Consider the following 18,281-nt stretch of genomic DNA (forward strand, 5'->3'; position numbering starts at 1 on the left):
AACAATGAACTTTATCACAATATGCTAATTTTTTAAAAGGGCTAGTATCACCTTTTCGATAGATTGTCACACCCCAAGTGTGGATTTCATGTGAAACCTCCGTCGCGATGCCTTCAAGTGAGTGCGCTGGTGGCTGGAGCAGCTAGCTTGGGATTTGGGAAGCGGCTAGCGTGCTCACCTGCCTAGCAGGACTTGTTACAATAGCAATGGGCTGGAAGAATTTGACAATGGTGTGTTTTTGTTTTATTTTTCAAGCTAAGACACGTTGCTAGCTTGGACATGGAGGGTTCATTGAAATAAAAGCGAAGTTCGAGTTGCCCGAGTTGACCTTCCGCTGCATCTCCGTGACTGACATTCAAGCCGGTCCACCTACTGCGTATATTGACAGCCTATAAAGCTTCTGCCGCGGTCTTGGCAGAAAGGTTGACAAGCGCCGGCCCTCCCGGACGGCCGCCTCTCCTCGGAGTAAGTGTTCGCGGACCCAACCATCTGCACCTTTTCTCGGCAGACTCGCCCTCTCTCGCCGAGGTAATTACTGTTTGATATTCGCCTCGGCATCCGGGAGTGTGTTTAGCTGCTGTCAGAACGCTCGTAGAACAAGACGCCACTCGTAGAATTTACCGTCCGCCCGACAGTAAATTCTGCCCGGCTTTGCAAAGCTGTGATTATGACTGGTCGTTAAAGACCGGGAGGTTTCACATGGGAAAAGTAGCAGACTGTGATTAGTCTTCACCTGGATCCCCTTTCATTTTGGAAACAGATGTTGAAACGAAAGATTTTGCTTCCTTTGATTTCCGAAACGGGGAGGTTTGACTTCTTTAGTGCTGAGTACAAAGTCTCAAAGCCGTGACGCATAATATCCTTTGGAATACGTTTTATCCTAAAAAACTTCAGTTGAAAAGCTAGCATTAGCTCAACTTATAGGTTACAGAATATGTGTTGTGGTAGTTAGCAAAAGAGAGACATTGGTATTGGAAAAGCCTATTAAAGGCAAAGGACGTCCAATCCATTGCCACTCGGGGGGGCTTGAAGCGATCGAACCCCTCCCAGTTAAAATGGATTGGACGAGGTGACGAGATTTATCAAGAGAAACAAAAATATAAAATTTCCAGTGGAAAATACATTTATTTAAATTTATTTCTTCTTTTTCATCACTTGATTACAATTTCTTTCAATTTATATTTTGTTTTTAATTAATTATTTGGATAATTTTTGTTAAGTTTAAATTTTATTTATTATTATTATGTTTTTTTTTTTTTTTTTTTTAATTAGAATTATTTGAAATAAATTGAATTAAAAATTAGAATAATTTTTTTTTAGGGTAAAATATATATACTTTTAATGAAAAATGTATTCATGAATTGTTCCTTTTTGTTTTATTTTTAAAAATAATTCAGAAGTATACATTTATTATTTTCAATGTATTTTCTATATTGACTAATTTCTTATAAATATATATATTTTTAAATGTAATTTTCTGTAATTTTATTATTTAAATTTTATTTATATATTTTTTGGAATTTCATTTTTTAAAAATAATTCTACTATTTATTATTATTTTATTATACATTATTATTATTCAAAATAGATTAAATTAATTGAAAATAAAAAAATTAAAATATGATTTTAAAAAGGAAAAGAATATTTTTGAGGGGATTTTATTTAAATAGATGGAAAAATGCATTCATAAATTACTCCTTTTTATTTATTTTTTAAATAATTTTAAAGTATATATTATTTTCAATGTATTTTCTATATTGACTTATTTCTTATTTATCTTTTCATGAATTATTTTTTTGATTTTAATTTTCTGTAATTTGTTTATTACATTGAAAGTTTATTCATTCATTATTTTTTTCTTTTTGAGGAATTTTATTTTTAATTTTATTTTACATTTTTTAAAGTATTATTTTATTATTATTATTATTATTCAAAATAGATTAAATTAATTGAACAGTAATTTTTTTTAAATTTTATAGATAAAAAAAAATATTTTTTGGGGGAAAAATATTTAAGAAAAAAATAAATAAAAGGAAAAATGTATTCATACAAATATATATATATATACAGGGGTGCACATAAGTGGTCCGCATGCGCGCATGCGTACCGGACGTAGACAAACGCGCTGGCCCTCAACGACTTCCATACGCTTTTGCGTACCGATGGCTGACCACCGTATTTGCGGCGGACACGAGAAAATAACTTCTCAAAATGTCAAAGAGGCAGGCCACACTGAGTAATTACTTCCGCGTTCCCCCACCCCCGTCAAAAGACAGACAGACGACAGAGACGTCACCGGAGCTACCGAAAAAAAGGACTTTTGCTGAAAAGTAGGAGGTACCATGGCTAGAAGCAAATGATGCTCGCACGAAATGCGGTACAAAATGTGCTGTGAGAATCCCAATGTCGCCGATAAGGGCAGCGCATTTTATGTAGGGTCAAAGAATTTCAGCCATCCAAACTTTGAAAAGCACGAAAAAAACAGAGAGCATGTGGCAATTAAGCAAACTATCGATGTCAAACAGGACCCCGCTCGCCCTATGGACAAGTGGCGGAATAAAGGTAATGAACAGCGACATGCACTGACAAACGTGTTTTTGCTCGCATTTTACAAAGCTAAACATGCACGTTCAATAAGGTCTTATGAGGAGGACATCCCACTTTTAAAAAGGCTTGGAGTTAATGTGGGAGCCGCATAATGCCCTTTATTTTGAATTGGTGCTTTTTATTTCTTTACATTTCAAAGTAATGGCAATTTTGTTGTACCAGTTGACGTTAATCAAGCATTAATTGTTAATATAATTAATTAAAGTTAATTGGCTCTAAGTAAAGCTTGTCATAAATTTATCGCATCAGGCGGGTCGGCTCTCAAGCTCAATGAGGACCAAGTCACATCACCAGGTCCTCCTCTGAGAACCTGGGCAAAAAAATTATGTGCACCCCTGTATATATATATATATATATATATATATATATTAGATAATTTAAAAATATATATTATTTTCAATGTATTTTCTATATTGACTAATTTATTATTTTTTATATTTTAATTCTATCTATTTAAATATTATTATTTAATTTTTCATATTTAGGAATTGTATTTATTTTTATTATTATTTTACATTTTTTTATTATTAATTATTATTATTACAAATAAATTTATTGACAATTAACATTTTAAAATAACATTTTAAAAGTGAAAAGAATATTTATTTGGGGGGAATATTTAAAAAAATGTATTAATATATTACTCCTTTTTATTTTTTTAATAATTTAAAAATAAATATGTATATATGTTTTTTTCAATTTATGTTCTATATTGACTTTAATTTCTTCAGTTGATTTTTTTTTTTTTTTTTTTTTTTTTTCCCAATTTTGATTTTCTTACATTTTGGTTTGTATGTGTAAATTTTATTCATTTTTTTTTTATTTAGGAATTTTATTTATTTTTATCATTATTTAATTATTATTTATTATTATTTATTATTATTATTATTATAACTCAAAATAGATTATTAAAAAAATTAAATTTTAAATAACAAAAAATGTATTCATAAATGACTGGTTTTATTTGTTTATAATTTAACAATAAATATATTAATTTTCAATGTAGTCTCTCTATTGACTTGAAGTGTGTTATTAATCCTTTTATATTTTTCAATTTTAATTTTCCTATATTTAACTTTTAATTTAATTTTATTTTATTAATGCTATTTCTTATGTGCCTATGTATTCCTCCAATGCTGTAATGGCTGCCATTGACGGCCCTAGACATCCAATCAATTTGAAGGGGGGGGGGGGGGGGGGCGCGAATGAACGTTCGCTGCTAACCCTTCCGCTTCAAATGGATTGGACGTCTACTCGTGATAAACTGAAGGGATGAGATGATTGTATGTCTCGCTAGCATCATCAACAGCACTTAGAGTTAGCCATGCTGCCTCTTCCTGGAAATATGACCTACCATTCACATGTTTCTCTAGTATCACAGGTCAGAAAAACAAACGCTTCACTTTATTAAATAAGATTCTTTCCGCTGGGATGCACTTGATCAAGGCCTTGCCTTGTGCTTCAATCAATACAACTTTCAAAACTGGAGTGTTAATTGTCATCTAGAGTTTGCGTTGCCAAGGCTAACGTACAACGTAGCGGACAGGAGAGCTTCGATTGAATCTCACCATTAGAGAAGCCACTTAGCACTGGGGGATGTCACAGAAAGTTCAAGTGGATTCAAGCAGCTAGTCGGCAAACACTCCACAACCCCCGAAAGCCTCCGGGGGATGAATGCAGGCCTCAAATTTAATGTACACGCGTATGCTGTAGGATAAGGATTCCCTGTGTCAATGTTATTCATATTGGGGCATGTTAGCTTTAGCAATTCAACTAGAAAGTCAACTAGAAGCAGGAAATTCATTGTAAATACTTGTTACGAACTGGAAATCATATTTTTTTTTCTTGGTAACAAAGTATTTGCCTGGTGTCCATGACCATGACATTAAAGACGGTGTGTAACAGTGTGTAAATGACAATTTGCAGTACTCAGACTATGAGGCAGATGGTTGACTTGATATGAGTTTGTCCATAGATATAGAATGTAACAGTGCAGATAGTGCATATGCAGAGCCCAGCTTGAGAAAGATGTCTGAGAACATATTACTTAGTAAGATGCATGTGACAATGTTGTGGCATTAGCAGTGCAATGACAGTGACATTTCAGTGCAAATTTGGTGCCAGCTATCGGAAAGAAACTGTCTTTCAGTCTGTCTGTTTTGGCTTGTATTGGCTTTGTCAAAAGGACCCTAAAACATTCAATATCCTCTGCTGGAACCGTGCTAGCGCAATTCCAACGGCCCGGGCCGGCGGAACCCTGACAACCCGGCCAAAAGGCCAAACTCCGCATGTTCACTCTAGTTTTAACCTTTGTATTGACTCCATTTTCATAGCTGGAAAAGGGCTTCGAAACACAAGTTGACAATTTATTCCAAGTCTGCAGCAATCATACAGCAAGGCAAAAAAACCGAGTCCCCTGGTCTCCGGCGCTTGGGGTAGCGCCTGCTTGGAGTGCGGGGTGGGTGCGCGGGCGGCGAGGGGAGGGGTGGGCGGGTGCAGGTGCGCCGTGGGTGGTCACACACGATTACTGGGTTCTAGATCACAGAGCTGATTTGTGTACACTCTACCCCTTTCAATCATATAGCTTTTAGACTCCCCCACCCCCAACCCCCTCTTTCCCTGGTCAACAGGCCCCCCACATAGTGTCAACCGGAAATACATCTAGCTGACGATAGCACAAACATATTATGCTCTAGCGTTTACGTCACAGCAGCACGGGATCATGCGAGATTTGCGACAACGCAGCCATTTCGGAAACACGTCTGCATCACGGGACATTTAAACTTAACGGCAAATACAATTCAACTACGAGTGCCAAAGATGGAAAAAAGTAAGGAAAACTTGCCAGTTCGATACAGAGACAAACTTGTTACCACGGCGAAGGACAGATATGTGAGCAATTTTAAGGATGTGAACAATGTTGACCCTTACAAGCAAGCCGAACACAAATGGAATAAAGATGTCGACAAGCTTCCACCACTACGCGAAATGGTCATCATGCTGTATTTAGTGTTTGGTGTAAGTTACTACACTCATCAGCAATTCCGAAACTACAAATCGCTACAAAGCTACGAACAGTTTTGCTGCGGATGGGTGCAGGAGCTGCACATTATGACCATAGCAAACGGCAACGCCATCTTTCTAGCAAAGGTAGGCAATGTGTGTTTACATTAGTCTGTGACCACGGATGTACAAATTTTTGGTTGCAGAAAATGTAGCCTGTGTACAAATTCTTTGCCACTCTCTCACGTCAACATATTACAGCTTTTTCATTTAGCAACGACAGGAATGATGTCCTATGAAGACAATGCACATGTATGCATGCTAGTTGTTTAGCTGTAGCTATAGCTAACAACAGGCCGACTTAGGGCATAAAGTTACGGAAATGTGCGTAAACAAACGAAATTAACTTACCGGAGTGGAAGTGCATAGAGAATCAAACGTTATGCCCTTCCTTCTGATCGAGGCCACCCATGCCATTCTTCGACGTTTGGTAAGTTCAGATATCATATGACCTTTCCCTCGCCTTTTCTCCATGTAGGGATCCGGAAGAAACTCAATGGTGTTCCGTCGAGCTGTACATTCTCCTTTCTATTCGATCGGTTGTTGCAATTCTTTACCGCAAAATAATTTCTAACCATTTTTAAAGGAAATGCCTGAAATGCCTCACTGTTTATGTTTCTCGCTTCCAAAACGGCGATAGCGGCGGAAACCTCGCGAGTGCCACGTCATACGCTCGAGCCTAATTAGTAGTTAGTGTAGACGTTCAATGTATTTCTTGTTGTAGTTTGTGTTTCTTTTCTTTCTTTTGTGTTTCTTGAAGGGTGTGTTCGGGTGCTGTTTAGGCTAATCTCCTATTGCAGGTTGGGCTGTATAGTTCGTACGTCACAGTTACGGAGTCACCGTTACCGAGGCAACTGGAGTAGGAGGTTTTGTCCACCTCCGCGCTTAGAATCTTCGTGTTGTCAGTTGGATATCATGCGTCATCCGACGTTCTTTGTGGCAAGACGGGATGTCCCGCCATTTGTTCTGTACTGTCCATAAGAGCTGATTGCAGGATTTGGTGTTGCAGACGTGGGCTTGTAGATGTCTTGTCTATCACCGGCTCAGTCAGCTGTATGATGAGCGTGTTGGGCTTCCGTGGTCAGAAGGCGTCCTGTATCGGTTCTGCCCATATCTGCAGTTGTCTTGACGCTGCAATTATTTTATATTGGGTGTGTTAGAGAAATACAAACAGCCTTGAAGACAGCACTAAATGTAGCACCTTCCAGGTCATAAACTGCCTTGGAAGTAATCTTGAGCAATTGTATGTTCGTGATATCAATGCATCTGCATTCTGCTTTGAACCTTCTCACCAAACAACTGAAATAAGCTACTTTCACGCATTCTCGCGAGTAAAGGAAATGAAGTTGTTTTTAGAATTAATGAAGGCTTTTTACATAATTGCAGCCCCTCGCACAATCTCTAAATGCGGATAATCCGCGCTCAGGTAACTTGAGATGCGTTGCAGGTTTACCTTTCACTTAATGAGTCGCGGCTCTTTGAAGCTCCGCGCCGCCGTTCCCGTAGATAAGCCGCGAAGAGCTCCATCCGCTACGCTATCTGATTACTCCCGGTGTTGGCGAGCGCATGCGGGCAACCCAAACCATCTTTGTTTTGCTTCCCTGGGAGGGGGAAAGCAATCTGGCACCTGTCAGAACTTTCAATGCGGAGCTGGTCGTCCCGCCGAGCTTGCCAGGACAGACGCTAGCTCTTTTTGTCCTTTCGCGGGCGCTTTTGGGATCACAGATGGTTGAATTGAAAAGTAGAAATGTCAAGGATTTACCTTCGCGAGTTCTGAGAAGTTTTATTAGAAGGTGAGAAAGTAGTTTCTTCGTTGGCGATATTTAGGATAGACTTTCTGCTGTGCATTTAAATGAGTTTGTCGGAAATGACTTGATACCTACAGGAAGTGACCCTAGAGTGCCTCAAAAACTAACAGCAAATAACCCAATATGTACGGGAAGTGACCCTGAAACGGCCCCAAATCAAAAGGAAGTAACCGGATATCTACAGGAAGTCTGGATGCCTCAAAGTGAACAGGAAATGACCCAATATAGCCAGGAAGTGACCCTGGAATGCATCAATAAAATTAGGAGGCGGCCCAATATGTACAGGAAGTTAACCCTTTAACACCTAAGCCTATTTTGGCTGAATTTGCATGCATTTGATGTTGCCTTTATATTTCAAAGAAAAAATTGTTTACAATGGCCAAATTGGGTCCCTTTTTTCTGGACAACTTGAACTTCATGTCTAAACTGTTGTTTTCTTCACTGACCAATTATAATCCACATTTTGGATCCAAAAAGACAAACAAATCCCAAAATCTTTTTTCAAAATTTGTAATGTTGACGTCCCATTGACAACCAAACATGCTCGACCAACCATTTTGACGCTTGATAATATTTATTCAACTTGTTAGGATAAACATTCAATACAGTGCCTTGCAAAAGTATTCGCCCCCCTTGAATCTTGCAACCTTTCGCCACATTTCAGGCTTCAAACATAAAGATATGAAATTTTATTTTTTTGTCAAGAATCAACAACAAGTGGGACACAATCGTGAAGTGGAACAACATTTATTGGATAATTTAAACTTTTTTAACAAATAAAAAACTGAAAAGTGGGGCGTGCAATATTATTCGGCCCCTTTACTTTCAGTGCAGCAAACTCACTCCAGAAGTTCAGTGAGGATCTCCGAATGATCCAATGTTGTCCTAAATGACCGATGATGATAAATAGAATCCACCTGTGTGTAATCAAGTCTCCGTATAAATGCACCTGCTCTGTGATAGTCTCAGGGTTCTGTTTAAAGTGCAGAGAGCATTATGAAAACCAAGGAACACACCAGGCAGGTCCGAGATACTGTTGTGGAGAAGTTTAAAGCCGGATTTGGATACAAAAAGATTTCCCAAGCTTTAAATATCTCAAGGAGCACTGTGCAAGCCATCATATTGAAATGGAAGGAGCATCAGACCACTGCAAATCTACCAAGACCCGGCCGTCCTTCCAAACTTTCTTCTCGAACAAGGAGGAAACTGATCAGAGATGCAGCCAAGAGGCCCATGATCACTCTGGATGAACTGCAGAGATCTACAGCTGAGGTGGGAGAGTCTGTCCATAGGACAACAATCAGTCGTACACTGCACAAATCTGGCCTTTATGGAAGAGTGGCAAGAAGAAAGCCATTTCTCAAAGATATCCATAAAAAGTCTCGTTTAAAGTTTGCCACAAGCCACCTGGGAGACACACCAAACATGTGGAAGAAGGTGCTCTGGTCAGATGAAACCAAAATGGAACTTTTTGGCCACAATGCAAAACAATATGTTTGGCGTAAAAGCAACACAGCTCATCACCCTGAACACACCATCCCCACTGTCAAACACGGTGGTGGCAGCATCATGGTTTGGGCCTGCTTTTCTTCAGCAGGGACAGGGAAGATGGTTAAAATTGACGGGAAGATGGATGCAGCTAAATACAGGAACATTCTGGAAGAAAACCTGTTGGTATCTGCACAAGACTGGAGACTGGGACGGAGATTTATCTTCCAACAGGACAATGATCCAAAACATAAAGCCAAATCTACAATGGAATGGTTCAAAAAGAAACGTATCCAGGTGTTAGAATGGCCAAGTCAAAGTCCAGACCTGAATCCAATGGAGAATCTGTGGAAAGAGCTGAAGCTGTTCACAAACACTCTCCATCCAACCTCACTGAGCTCGAGCTGTTTTGCAAGGAAGAATGGGCAAGAATGTCAGTCTCTCGATGTGCAAAACTGATAGAAACATACCCCAAGCGACTTGCAGCTGTAATTGGAGCAAAAGGTGGCGCTACAAAGTATTAACGCAAGGGGGCCGAATAATATTGCACGCCCCACTTTTCAGTTTTTTATTTGTTAAAAAAGTTGAAATTATCCAATACCTTTTGTTCCACTTCACGATTGTGTCCCACTTGTTGTTGATTCTTGACAAAAAATTAAAATTTTATATCTTTATGTTTGAAGCCTGAAATGTGGCGAAAGGTTGCAAGGTTCAAGGGGGCCGAATACTTTTGCAAGGCACTGTAGAAAAAAATAAGATTGAATAGTTTTATGTTTGACAATTCAACACAAACAGCAGGTATGGTCATAGGCGTTTTTGGCCTTTACACATACTATGGTCAAAACAGTCTATATAGTGTGCAAAATAGTGAGAAAAAAATTTATATATATCATCTAACACAAAAAGGGTTAGGAAGATATCTCTTTGTGAAGTTAGGTGTTGTACCCATCACCTTATCAAAAGTATATACGTACATGCAATCAAGCTTCTCGCACACACATCTACATAAAAATTGAAAAGATTATAGTGAAGAAAAAATATATATGATATTGAAAAAAAGTATTTTAAAAAATAGTGACAAGTAGTTCAATTCAAAATTTTCAGGCATGCGACCCAATATTTATTTATTTTTTTTTGCGCACTTAATAAAGCTTCTTCTTGAACAGGTCACGGAGATGCGTCACACACAACGTCACACAGCCTACTCTTTGGCCGTTTGCGCTCTACTGTCACTTCTACTCGCCAAGACGCCGATTCATCAGAGGAAAACAACGACAAATACGACTCATCTTCTTCCTTGAGTTAATGAAATAATGCATTAGCTTGTGCTAAATGTAGTTTTAGATTCATTCTGCATGTTTCAAAGTCGCTCGCTCAAACCAACCGGTGTTGTGCATTTTTCGGCACGACACCGGCCGCTGCTTGCTTCGCATGCCTCCCTTTCAATAGTTGGCGCCTCGCTCGGAAATGTATTAAAAATGTTCACATTCGGTTCGTCCTTCCTGACATCACAACGACTCTTGGGATATGTAGTCTTTTGTGCTGCTTTCGCTTTTGAAAAAGGACAAGAAATGATGGCAATATGGAGATGGATACATGGTCCATGCAGCGTTTGAATGCATATTTATGAGTGCAATAAAACTATAAAACTCAAATGACATTATCTCCCGTTTTTCTTGGCCGATTGACTTCAAATAAAAACCGGTGTGGACATCAACTTCCGCACTTTCAAACGAGACCAACCAGCAGCACGTGGGTGATGTAATTACAGCGTGACAAAGCTTCAAAGATGATATGCGTTAAAGGGGAAAAGATATCGTCATCGCACACACCATATAATTGTCTGCATTAGTCTAACACATATATAGTCTAACACATACATATGGTACAGGTTGGCACCGTCTAAGTGTTTGCATTACTCTAACACACGTAATATAATTAATCAGGAAATAGTATAATTTTCATATTTATGGTAGGACTACACTACTAATATAAAATAAATAGCACACCATAGTTTAATGAGAAGAAATAGAAGAGATACACAATGCCGTCTTATCACAAGATTGACGCACTAACTCGTGCAATCAGCTCTCCCAGCAAACTCCAAGGACAAAGCGCTTTGTCCTAAAACAAGTACAACCAGCCCGGACAGCAAAGTTGATAGCGGGCGTCCCAATCCGCGCACGAACCTAAGCCGCCTAAAACCGGCCACCAAGGGGAGGACCCAAAAGCAACGCCCAGACCCACCTTCGGACACGCCTTCGACATGACCCGCGTCAGCAAAGACTTTAAAAAGACTGGACACTGAGATAAGACAGATTTTTTCTGCTCGGAAACATGTAGCCTTGTTTTGGATCCAGAATTGTCCCTCCGTCGTCTGTTTTTGCCTTGTTTTTACCATTGTCGACAAATAAATTGTCAACCTGTTTTCGGTGAGTGTTCTTCAAGCTTTTGAAACATGGAGTCAGTACAAAGGGTTAAAATAAGAGGACGCGCGAGATTCAGCCTTCCTGGCGGGCGCACGCGGGGCAGCGTCAGCCGAGCGGCACTTGTTTTGGTTGGTGCTGTCCCCGGGTGCGTCTGGGCCGGGGGGGGGGGCGAATTTCAACAGCATAAACGCGTCGCTGCCGACACGTTCGATGTTAAAGGGTTAACCGGAAATGCCCCCAAATCAACAAGAAGTGACCCTGGAATCAGAGGTTGCGCTAGACTTTTTCGTTGTCTGTCATTTTGACTGACAGTGTCATAAAAATCCGGTCATAATCTATTTTTACCCGTCACTTACATTTTTAAAATGATAATAATGACATATTCAATAGTATTTAGTTTTCATTCATTTTTAATGAATATTCTGTCCGAACAAGCTTAACAAGAGGCGAACAGACAGCGGAGTGCGCCAATCAGCGACGGGCAGACGTGCCGTTAGCAAAGCGACGAGGGCAGGACGAGGGACTTGCGCGCGGAAGTAAACATACGAGGAGAAAGGAGTTTATTCAACATGGCTAGAGCGAGACAGACTGTTGTCAATGTCTCGTGTCGATGTGTTTTAGCTCATTTAAAACTGAATTTACCGCGGATTGGAACATATTCTCGGCTCTCCCGTTCGCCATCCGTGTTGTTGTCGAGACGACTTTCTGCGCGCAAGAGTGACGTTGCTCGTGAAGAACACGTCACGCAAATAAACGAATCTGATTTGTCGATTGATTTTGTACCTACTCGAGAGGCTGTGTCCCAGACTTTTCTCTCAGTGTTTGAAAAATACAGGGAGAACAGTCTGGCCGTGCCAGGCAAACACTCAGTTGCCTTGACATTTTTCCGAGTAAGGCCAACGACGTCATGCATCAAGAGAGACAATAGCTAATTAATATGCTCACTCGCCACCCTGTGGTCTGGGGTGTGATTTGCAACCTGTCAAAATGACGGATGGACTTCAGTTTTTTCCGTCACCGTTTTAAAAAACCGGTCAACGACGGAAAATATTCGGTTAACGCGACCCCTGCCTGGAATGTTCAAAAATCAACAGGAAGTGACCCAATATGTACATGAAGTGACCCTATGATCCCCCTTAATCAACAGGAAGTGACCAGATACCTACAGGAAATATAAGATGCCTCAAAATTAACAGAAAATGGCCCAGTTTTATCAGGAAGTGACTCTGGAATGCCTCAAAATCAACAGGAAGTGACACAATATGTACAGGAAGTGCTCCTGAAATCTCCATCAACAGGAAGTGACCAGATATCTACAGGAAATGTGAGATGCCTCGAAATTAACAGGAAATGACCTGATATTGTCAGGAAGTAACCTCAAAATTCCCCCAAATTAACAGGAAGTGACCCAATATGTACAGGGAGTGACCCTGGAATGCATAAACAAAATTAGGAGGCGACCCAATATGTACAGGAAGTTAACCCAAAATGCCCCCAAATCAACAGGAAGTGATCCTGGAATGTTCAAAAATCAACAGGAAGTGACCCAATATGTACAGGAAGTGACCCCAAAATCCCCCTTAATCAACAGGAAGTGACCAGATATTTACATGAAATATAAGATGCCTCAAAATTAACAGGAAATGGCCCAGTTTTATAAGGAAGTGACCCTGGAGTGCCTCAAAATTAACAGGAAATGACCCAATATGTACGGGAAGTGACCTCGAAACGCCGCCAAATCAAAAGGAAGTAACTGGATATCTACAGGAAGTCTGAGATGCCTCAAAATTAACAGGAAATGGCCCAATGTAGCCCGGAAGTGACCCTGGAATGCCTCAAAATCAACAGGAAGTGACCCAATATGTATAGGAAGTGACCCTGGAATGCATCAATAAAATTAGGAGGCGACCCAATATGTACAGGAAGTTAACCTGAAATGCACCCCAATCAACAGGAAGTGATCCTAGAATGTTCAAAAATCAAAAGGAAGTGACCCAGTATGTACAGGAAGTGACCCCATAATCCCCCTTAATCAACAGGAAGTGACCAGAAATCTACAGGAAATATGAGATGCCTCAAAATTAACAGAAAATGACCCAGTTATATCAGAAAGTGACCCTTGAATGCCTCAAAATGAACAGGAAGTGACCCAATATGTACAGGAAGTGATCCGGAAATCCCCCTTCATCAACAGGAAGTGACCACATACCTACAGGAAATGTGAGATACCTCAAAATTAACAGGAAATGACCCAATATGTAGAGGAAGTGACCCTGGAATGCATCAAAATTATTAGGAAGTGACCCGATATGTACAGGAAGTGATCCTGAAATCCCCCTTCATCAACAGGAAGTGAAAAGATATCTACAGGAAATGTGAGATGCCACAAAATTAACAGGAAATGATCCGATTTTGACAGGAAGTCACCCCATTTGTACAGGAAGTGAACCTGAAATGACCCCAAATAAACAGGAAGTGACCTCGAACTCCTCCCAAATCAACAGGAAGTAACCAGATATCTACAGCAATAACAGAAAATGACCCAATATGTACAGGAAATAACACCGAAATGCCCCCAAATCAACAGGAAATGACCTAATATTCTCAGGAAGTGATCCGGGAGTGCCCCAAAATCAACAGGAAGTGACCCAATGTGTACAGGAAGTGACCTTGGAGTGCCCCCAAATCAGCAGGAAGTGACCCAATGTGTACAGGAAGTGACCCTGGAGTGCCCCCAAATCAACAGGAAGTGACCCAATACGAACAGGAAGTGACCCTGAAATGCCCCCAAATCCACAGAAAGTGACCCAATATGTACAGGAAGTGACCCTGAAGTGCCCCCAAATCAGCAGGAAGTGACCCAATACGAACAGGAAGTGACCCCGAAATGCCCCCAAATCAACAGGAAGTGACCCAATATGGACAGGAAGTGACCCTAAAGTGCCCCAAATCAGCAGGAAGTGACCCAATACGAACAGGAAGTGACCCCGAAATGCCCCCAAATCAACAGGAAGTGACCCAATATGTACAGCAAGTGACCCTGAAGTGCCCCCAAATCTGCAGGAAGTGACCCAATACGAACAGGAAGTGACCCCGAAATGCCACCAAATCAACAGGAAGTGACCCAATATGTACAGGAAGTGACCCCGAAGTGCCCCTAAATCAGCAGGAAGTGACCCAATAAGAACAGGACCTGACCTCGAAATGCCCCAAAATCAACAGGAAGTGACCCAATATGTACAGGAAGTGAACCTGGAGTGCCCCCAAATCAGCAGGAAGTGACCCAATACGAACAGGAAGTGACCCCCGAAATGCCCCCAAATCAACAGGAAGTGACCCAATGTGTATAGGAAGTGACCCTGGAGTGCCCCCAAATCAGCAGGAAGTGACCCAATACGAACAGGAAGTGACCCCGAAATGCCCCCAAATCAACAGGAAGTGACCCTGGAGTGCCACCAAATCAGCAGGAAGTGACCCAATACGAACAGGAAGTGACCCCGAAATGCCCCCAATCAACAGGAAGTGACCTAATATAAATAGGAGGTAAACCTGAAATGCTTCAAATCAACAGGAAGTGACCCGATATCTACATGTAATTGTATTTTCTAATTCGATCAATAACATAGACAACATAGTAGTTGCATTATTGCATTGCTACGAGCGGGAATGATCTATGATAGTACAAATTACCTTTCATATGATCAGTGTTGTTAATGTTACCAATATTTTAGCATTTAGTATTGTTGCTAGTGGATAATGTCTGCACGCAAAATTGGCTTATGTTCCGTCTGGAAGGTTTCTAGCGGCCCAGTCTGCTCGCCAATACACCGACACGATGAACAATGCCCATGTGTTTCATTCTCGTTACCAAGTGCATCACAACACCGACAAATGGAAGGAGGCTGCGGCGTGAAAGACGCGGCAATAAACACGCCGAAATGAATGGTGACGGCCATGGGCAGAGTTGTTGTTTCCATGACAATGGCACTGAGCACCTTGGAGAGGATACTTCATCGGTGGCCGTGTGTGAGTGAAGGGAGGAAGGGGGGGCTGCGGGAGCAGAGAGCGTTGAATAAAATACGACAGCGGCTGTTTGAAGATTGGGTTATCTGGGGAAAGCAAAGCACGAGAGGAAATAAAGAGATAATCGTTTTGCCAAATATGGGCCAGCGGACGCAGATACGCCTGGTTGAAGTGCACCTGGTCGCTAGTTTGCCGGTCCAGATAACATACCACCCAGTATTTCTCCAAAGAATGCGTCAAAAGTGCTGACTCATTTTCATTTGATTGCTTTATGGTTGAGAAGCACAAAGATGTACTTAAGTTGTGACTAGAGTTGATCAAAGTATCTTAAAATGATATAGGATATTATCGGAAATTAGTTTTTCATTATCAGTTTTACTTGGCCTTTATCAATTGACATGGTGCACGTTTGAGGCATTGGCACCTAGAGAGTTTGTTGGATCCTCCTCAAAATTGGTAAGACTGTTCATGAGACATACGAGATCAAAAAGTTATCAAAAAGGTGAGTTTTCATTCACTGGCCTCACCTTGGGCGGGGTGTTAAAGTCGGCCTGTTTTTCGGGGCGAAATCCCTGATCCAAGGTTCAGTTTTTCATACAACAGGGCCAAGAACGAAAAGTGGTATTAGCCATGTGGCAAAATGGATTTTGCCATGTGGCATTTTTTTTGCCATGCGGCAAAATCCATTTTGGTTTGTGGCATTTTTTTTGGGGGGGGGGGGGGCATTTGACAAAAAAATGCCAAATGGCAAAATCCATTTTGCCACATGGCAAAAAAACTGCCACACGGCAAAATCAATTTTGCCACATAGCAAAAAAAAAAAAAAAAAACCACATGGCAAAACCAATTTTGCCACATAGAAAAAGAATGCCACATGGCAAAATCCATTTTGCCGCATAGCAAAAAAAATCCACATTGCAAAAAAAAAAAAAAAGCCAGATGGCAAAATCAATTTTTCCGCATAGCAAAAAAAAAAAAATGGCGCAAGGCAAGATCAATTTTGCCACATAGAAAAAAAATGCCACATGGCAAAATCAAAGCTCTGTGATCTAGAAACCAGTAATTGTGTGAATCCCTTGTGAGTGTAAGCCCATCGGCAACCGACCCTGCACCGCCCAAACTCCAATCCCAGCACCGGGGCCCTCCACCGGAGCGCGCCCAATCACATCCAGCTGCGCGCGAGACCCACCAAACCCACGGCAGCCACGCAGACTGGGCGCCACCCCAAGGCCACGGCCCCCACCCGGCCAGCCCAGGGAGGGAGGGGGGTGGGGGGTGGGGTGCAGCAAATCCCTTCTCCCGCAACCCAGCAAAGGAGCCATCGTCAACCCCGGGCCACGCACGCCCCCATCAACCAGCCATCAGGGATGGGAAGAGGGGACGCACCACCAACCCCAATGCCTTCAATGGCTGTGCCCGGCCAGGTACAGGCCAGACGCTCGACTTCGAGCCCCACCTCCAGGCCTGACTCCATAGGGGGGCCCCAGAAACCAGCGTCCGGGCAAGGGAGTCCATTCATTTTTTTCATCACAAGGGATCATTTTGAGCCATACTTTATCTGGCCCCTCACATAGGACCTGCTTGCCATGGGTGACCCTGCCAGGGGCTTAAATCCCCAGACAACATAGCTCTGAGGTTTGCGTGTCCCAACATCCACCACGATAAGGTGATGACTCATGGAGGTGAACTCCTTTTTGCTCTTTCAGCACAAACGAATGACATAAGTGTGACAAATACATATTTATTTTGTTTTTGCTGTCAATTGTTAAAGCAAGTCAAATTGGCCTTTTTTGTTTTCGTGTTTTCCACATATAAACATCCAGAAATGAAAGCCCACTAGCAGGAAGCAAGACAGTCATTTTTAAACTATGTACTGCAATTACAGCGTGTACCCGGTGGATGCATTCCCTTAATTTCTCCTGTAATAAACTGTTGTTTTCGCCGGAATCAGACGTTGTTGTCAGACAGCCAAGAACAAATTACAGCATTCAATTTCTTTTTTTGTCGCAGCTCCCGTCTTCTACTTCGGCAACACCAACTATCACGTGGATGAGAGCGACGGCTTCGTGGAAGTGCAGGTGTGGAGGACGGGAAGCGACCTGTCCAAAGCCGGGACCGTGACGGTGCGCTCCCGGAAGACGGATCCGGTCTCAGCGGAGGGTGAGTATTCTCGCGGGTTTTGGCGTTAGCTAGAGCCAAGTAAAAAATGCAGGTAAACAAAAGGCTCAAGTTGTCACCGTTTGTTTGAAGGTGGGATGCAATGTCAACAAATGTTTAGAGCTTTTATGTGTCTTTAAGGACAGTGGTCAACGGAACTCACAGCAGGGGGTGCTGTGGTTTTTCCGATCCAAAAACAGACGTTTCGGTCCAAGTTTGTATTTATGTATTTGTATTTTTTTTTCTTTTTTTTCAATGAAAAAAATCTGCGATGGACTCAGCCGGCAGATTTTGAAGCATCATATGGTGAGGGATCACTGAAATGCAAAAGCAACCAATTATGTTTTTAGGGCCCGAGCACCAAGTGGTGCGAAAGCCCTATTAGAATGAAAAGAATTCTTATAATTTTTTAATGGCAAATGAAAATGGCCAATTTGGAGGCCTTAACATGCTCAAAAACTCACCAAAATTTGCACATACATGCAGCTTGGCGTAAATTTTGATAATTTTTTAACCTTGTGAAAAAATGTGGCAAAAGGGCTCAGTGGCGCCCCTTTGAATTTTTCAAAAAGGCCTCTCCTATTAGGTTTTTTCAATGTAGAGCAATGAAATTTGGGGAGACGATACCTTGTGCAAAAACTGCTCCAAAAAGTCTCTTGCACTCATATTCCCAACCCAACAGGAAATCAGGTATTTTGGATTGAAT

At 41.3% G+C, this 18,281-nt stretch overlaps 1 protein-coding gene across 1 annotated transcript in view; it reads left to right on the top strand.

Moving 5' to 3' along the window:
* The window catches only part of LOC130917272 (FRAS1-related extracellular matrix protein 2-like), a 231,029-nt gene that overhangs the window by 162,219 nt on the left and 50,529 nt on the right, over positions 1-18,281 (top strand). The window contains exon 7 of the mRNA XM_057838514.1: positions 17,429-17,578. Within this exon, the coding sequence (XP_057694497.1) occupies positions 17,429-17,578 (150 nt within the window). The remainder of the gene's footprint in view (positions 1-17,428; positions 17,579-18,281) is intronic.

The sequence above is a fragment of the Corythoichthys intestinalis genome, chromosome 6, assembly GCF_030265065.1.
Source record: "Corythoichthys intestinalis isolate RoL2023-P3 chromosome 6, ASM3026506v1, whole genome shotgun sequence".
NCBI lineage: Eukaryota > Metazoa > Chordata > Actinopteri > Syngnathiformes > Syngnathidae > Corythoichthys > Corythoichthys intestinalis.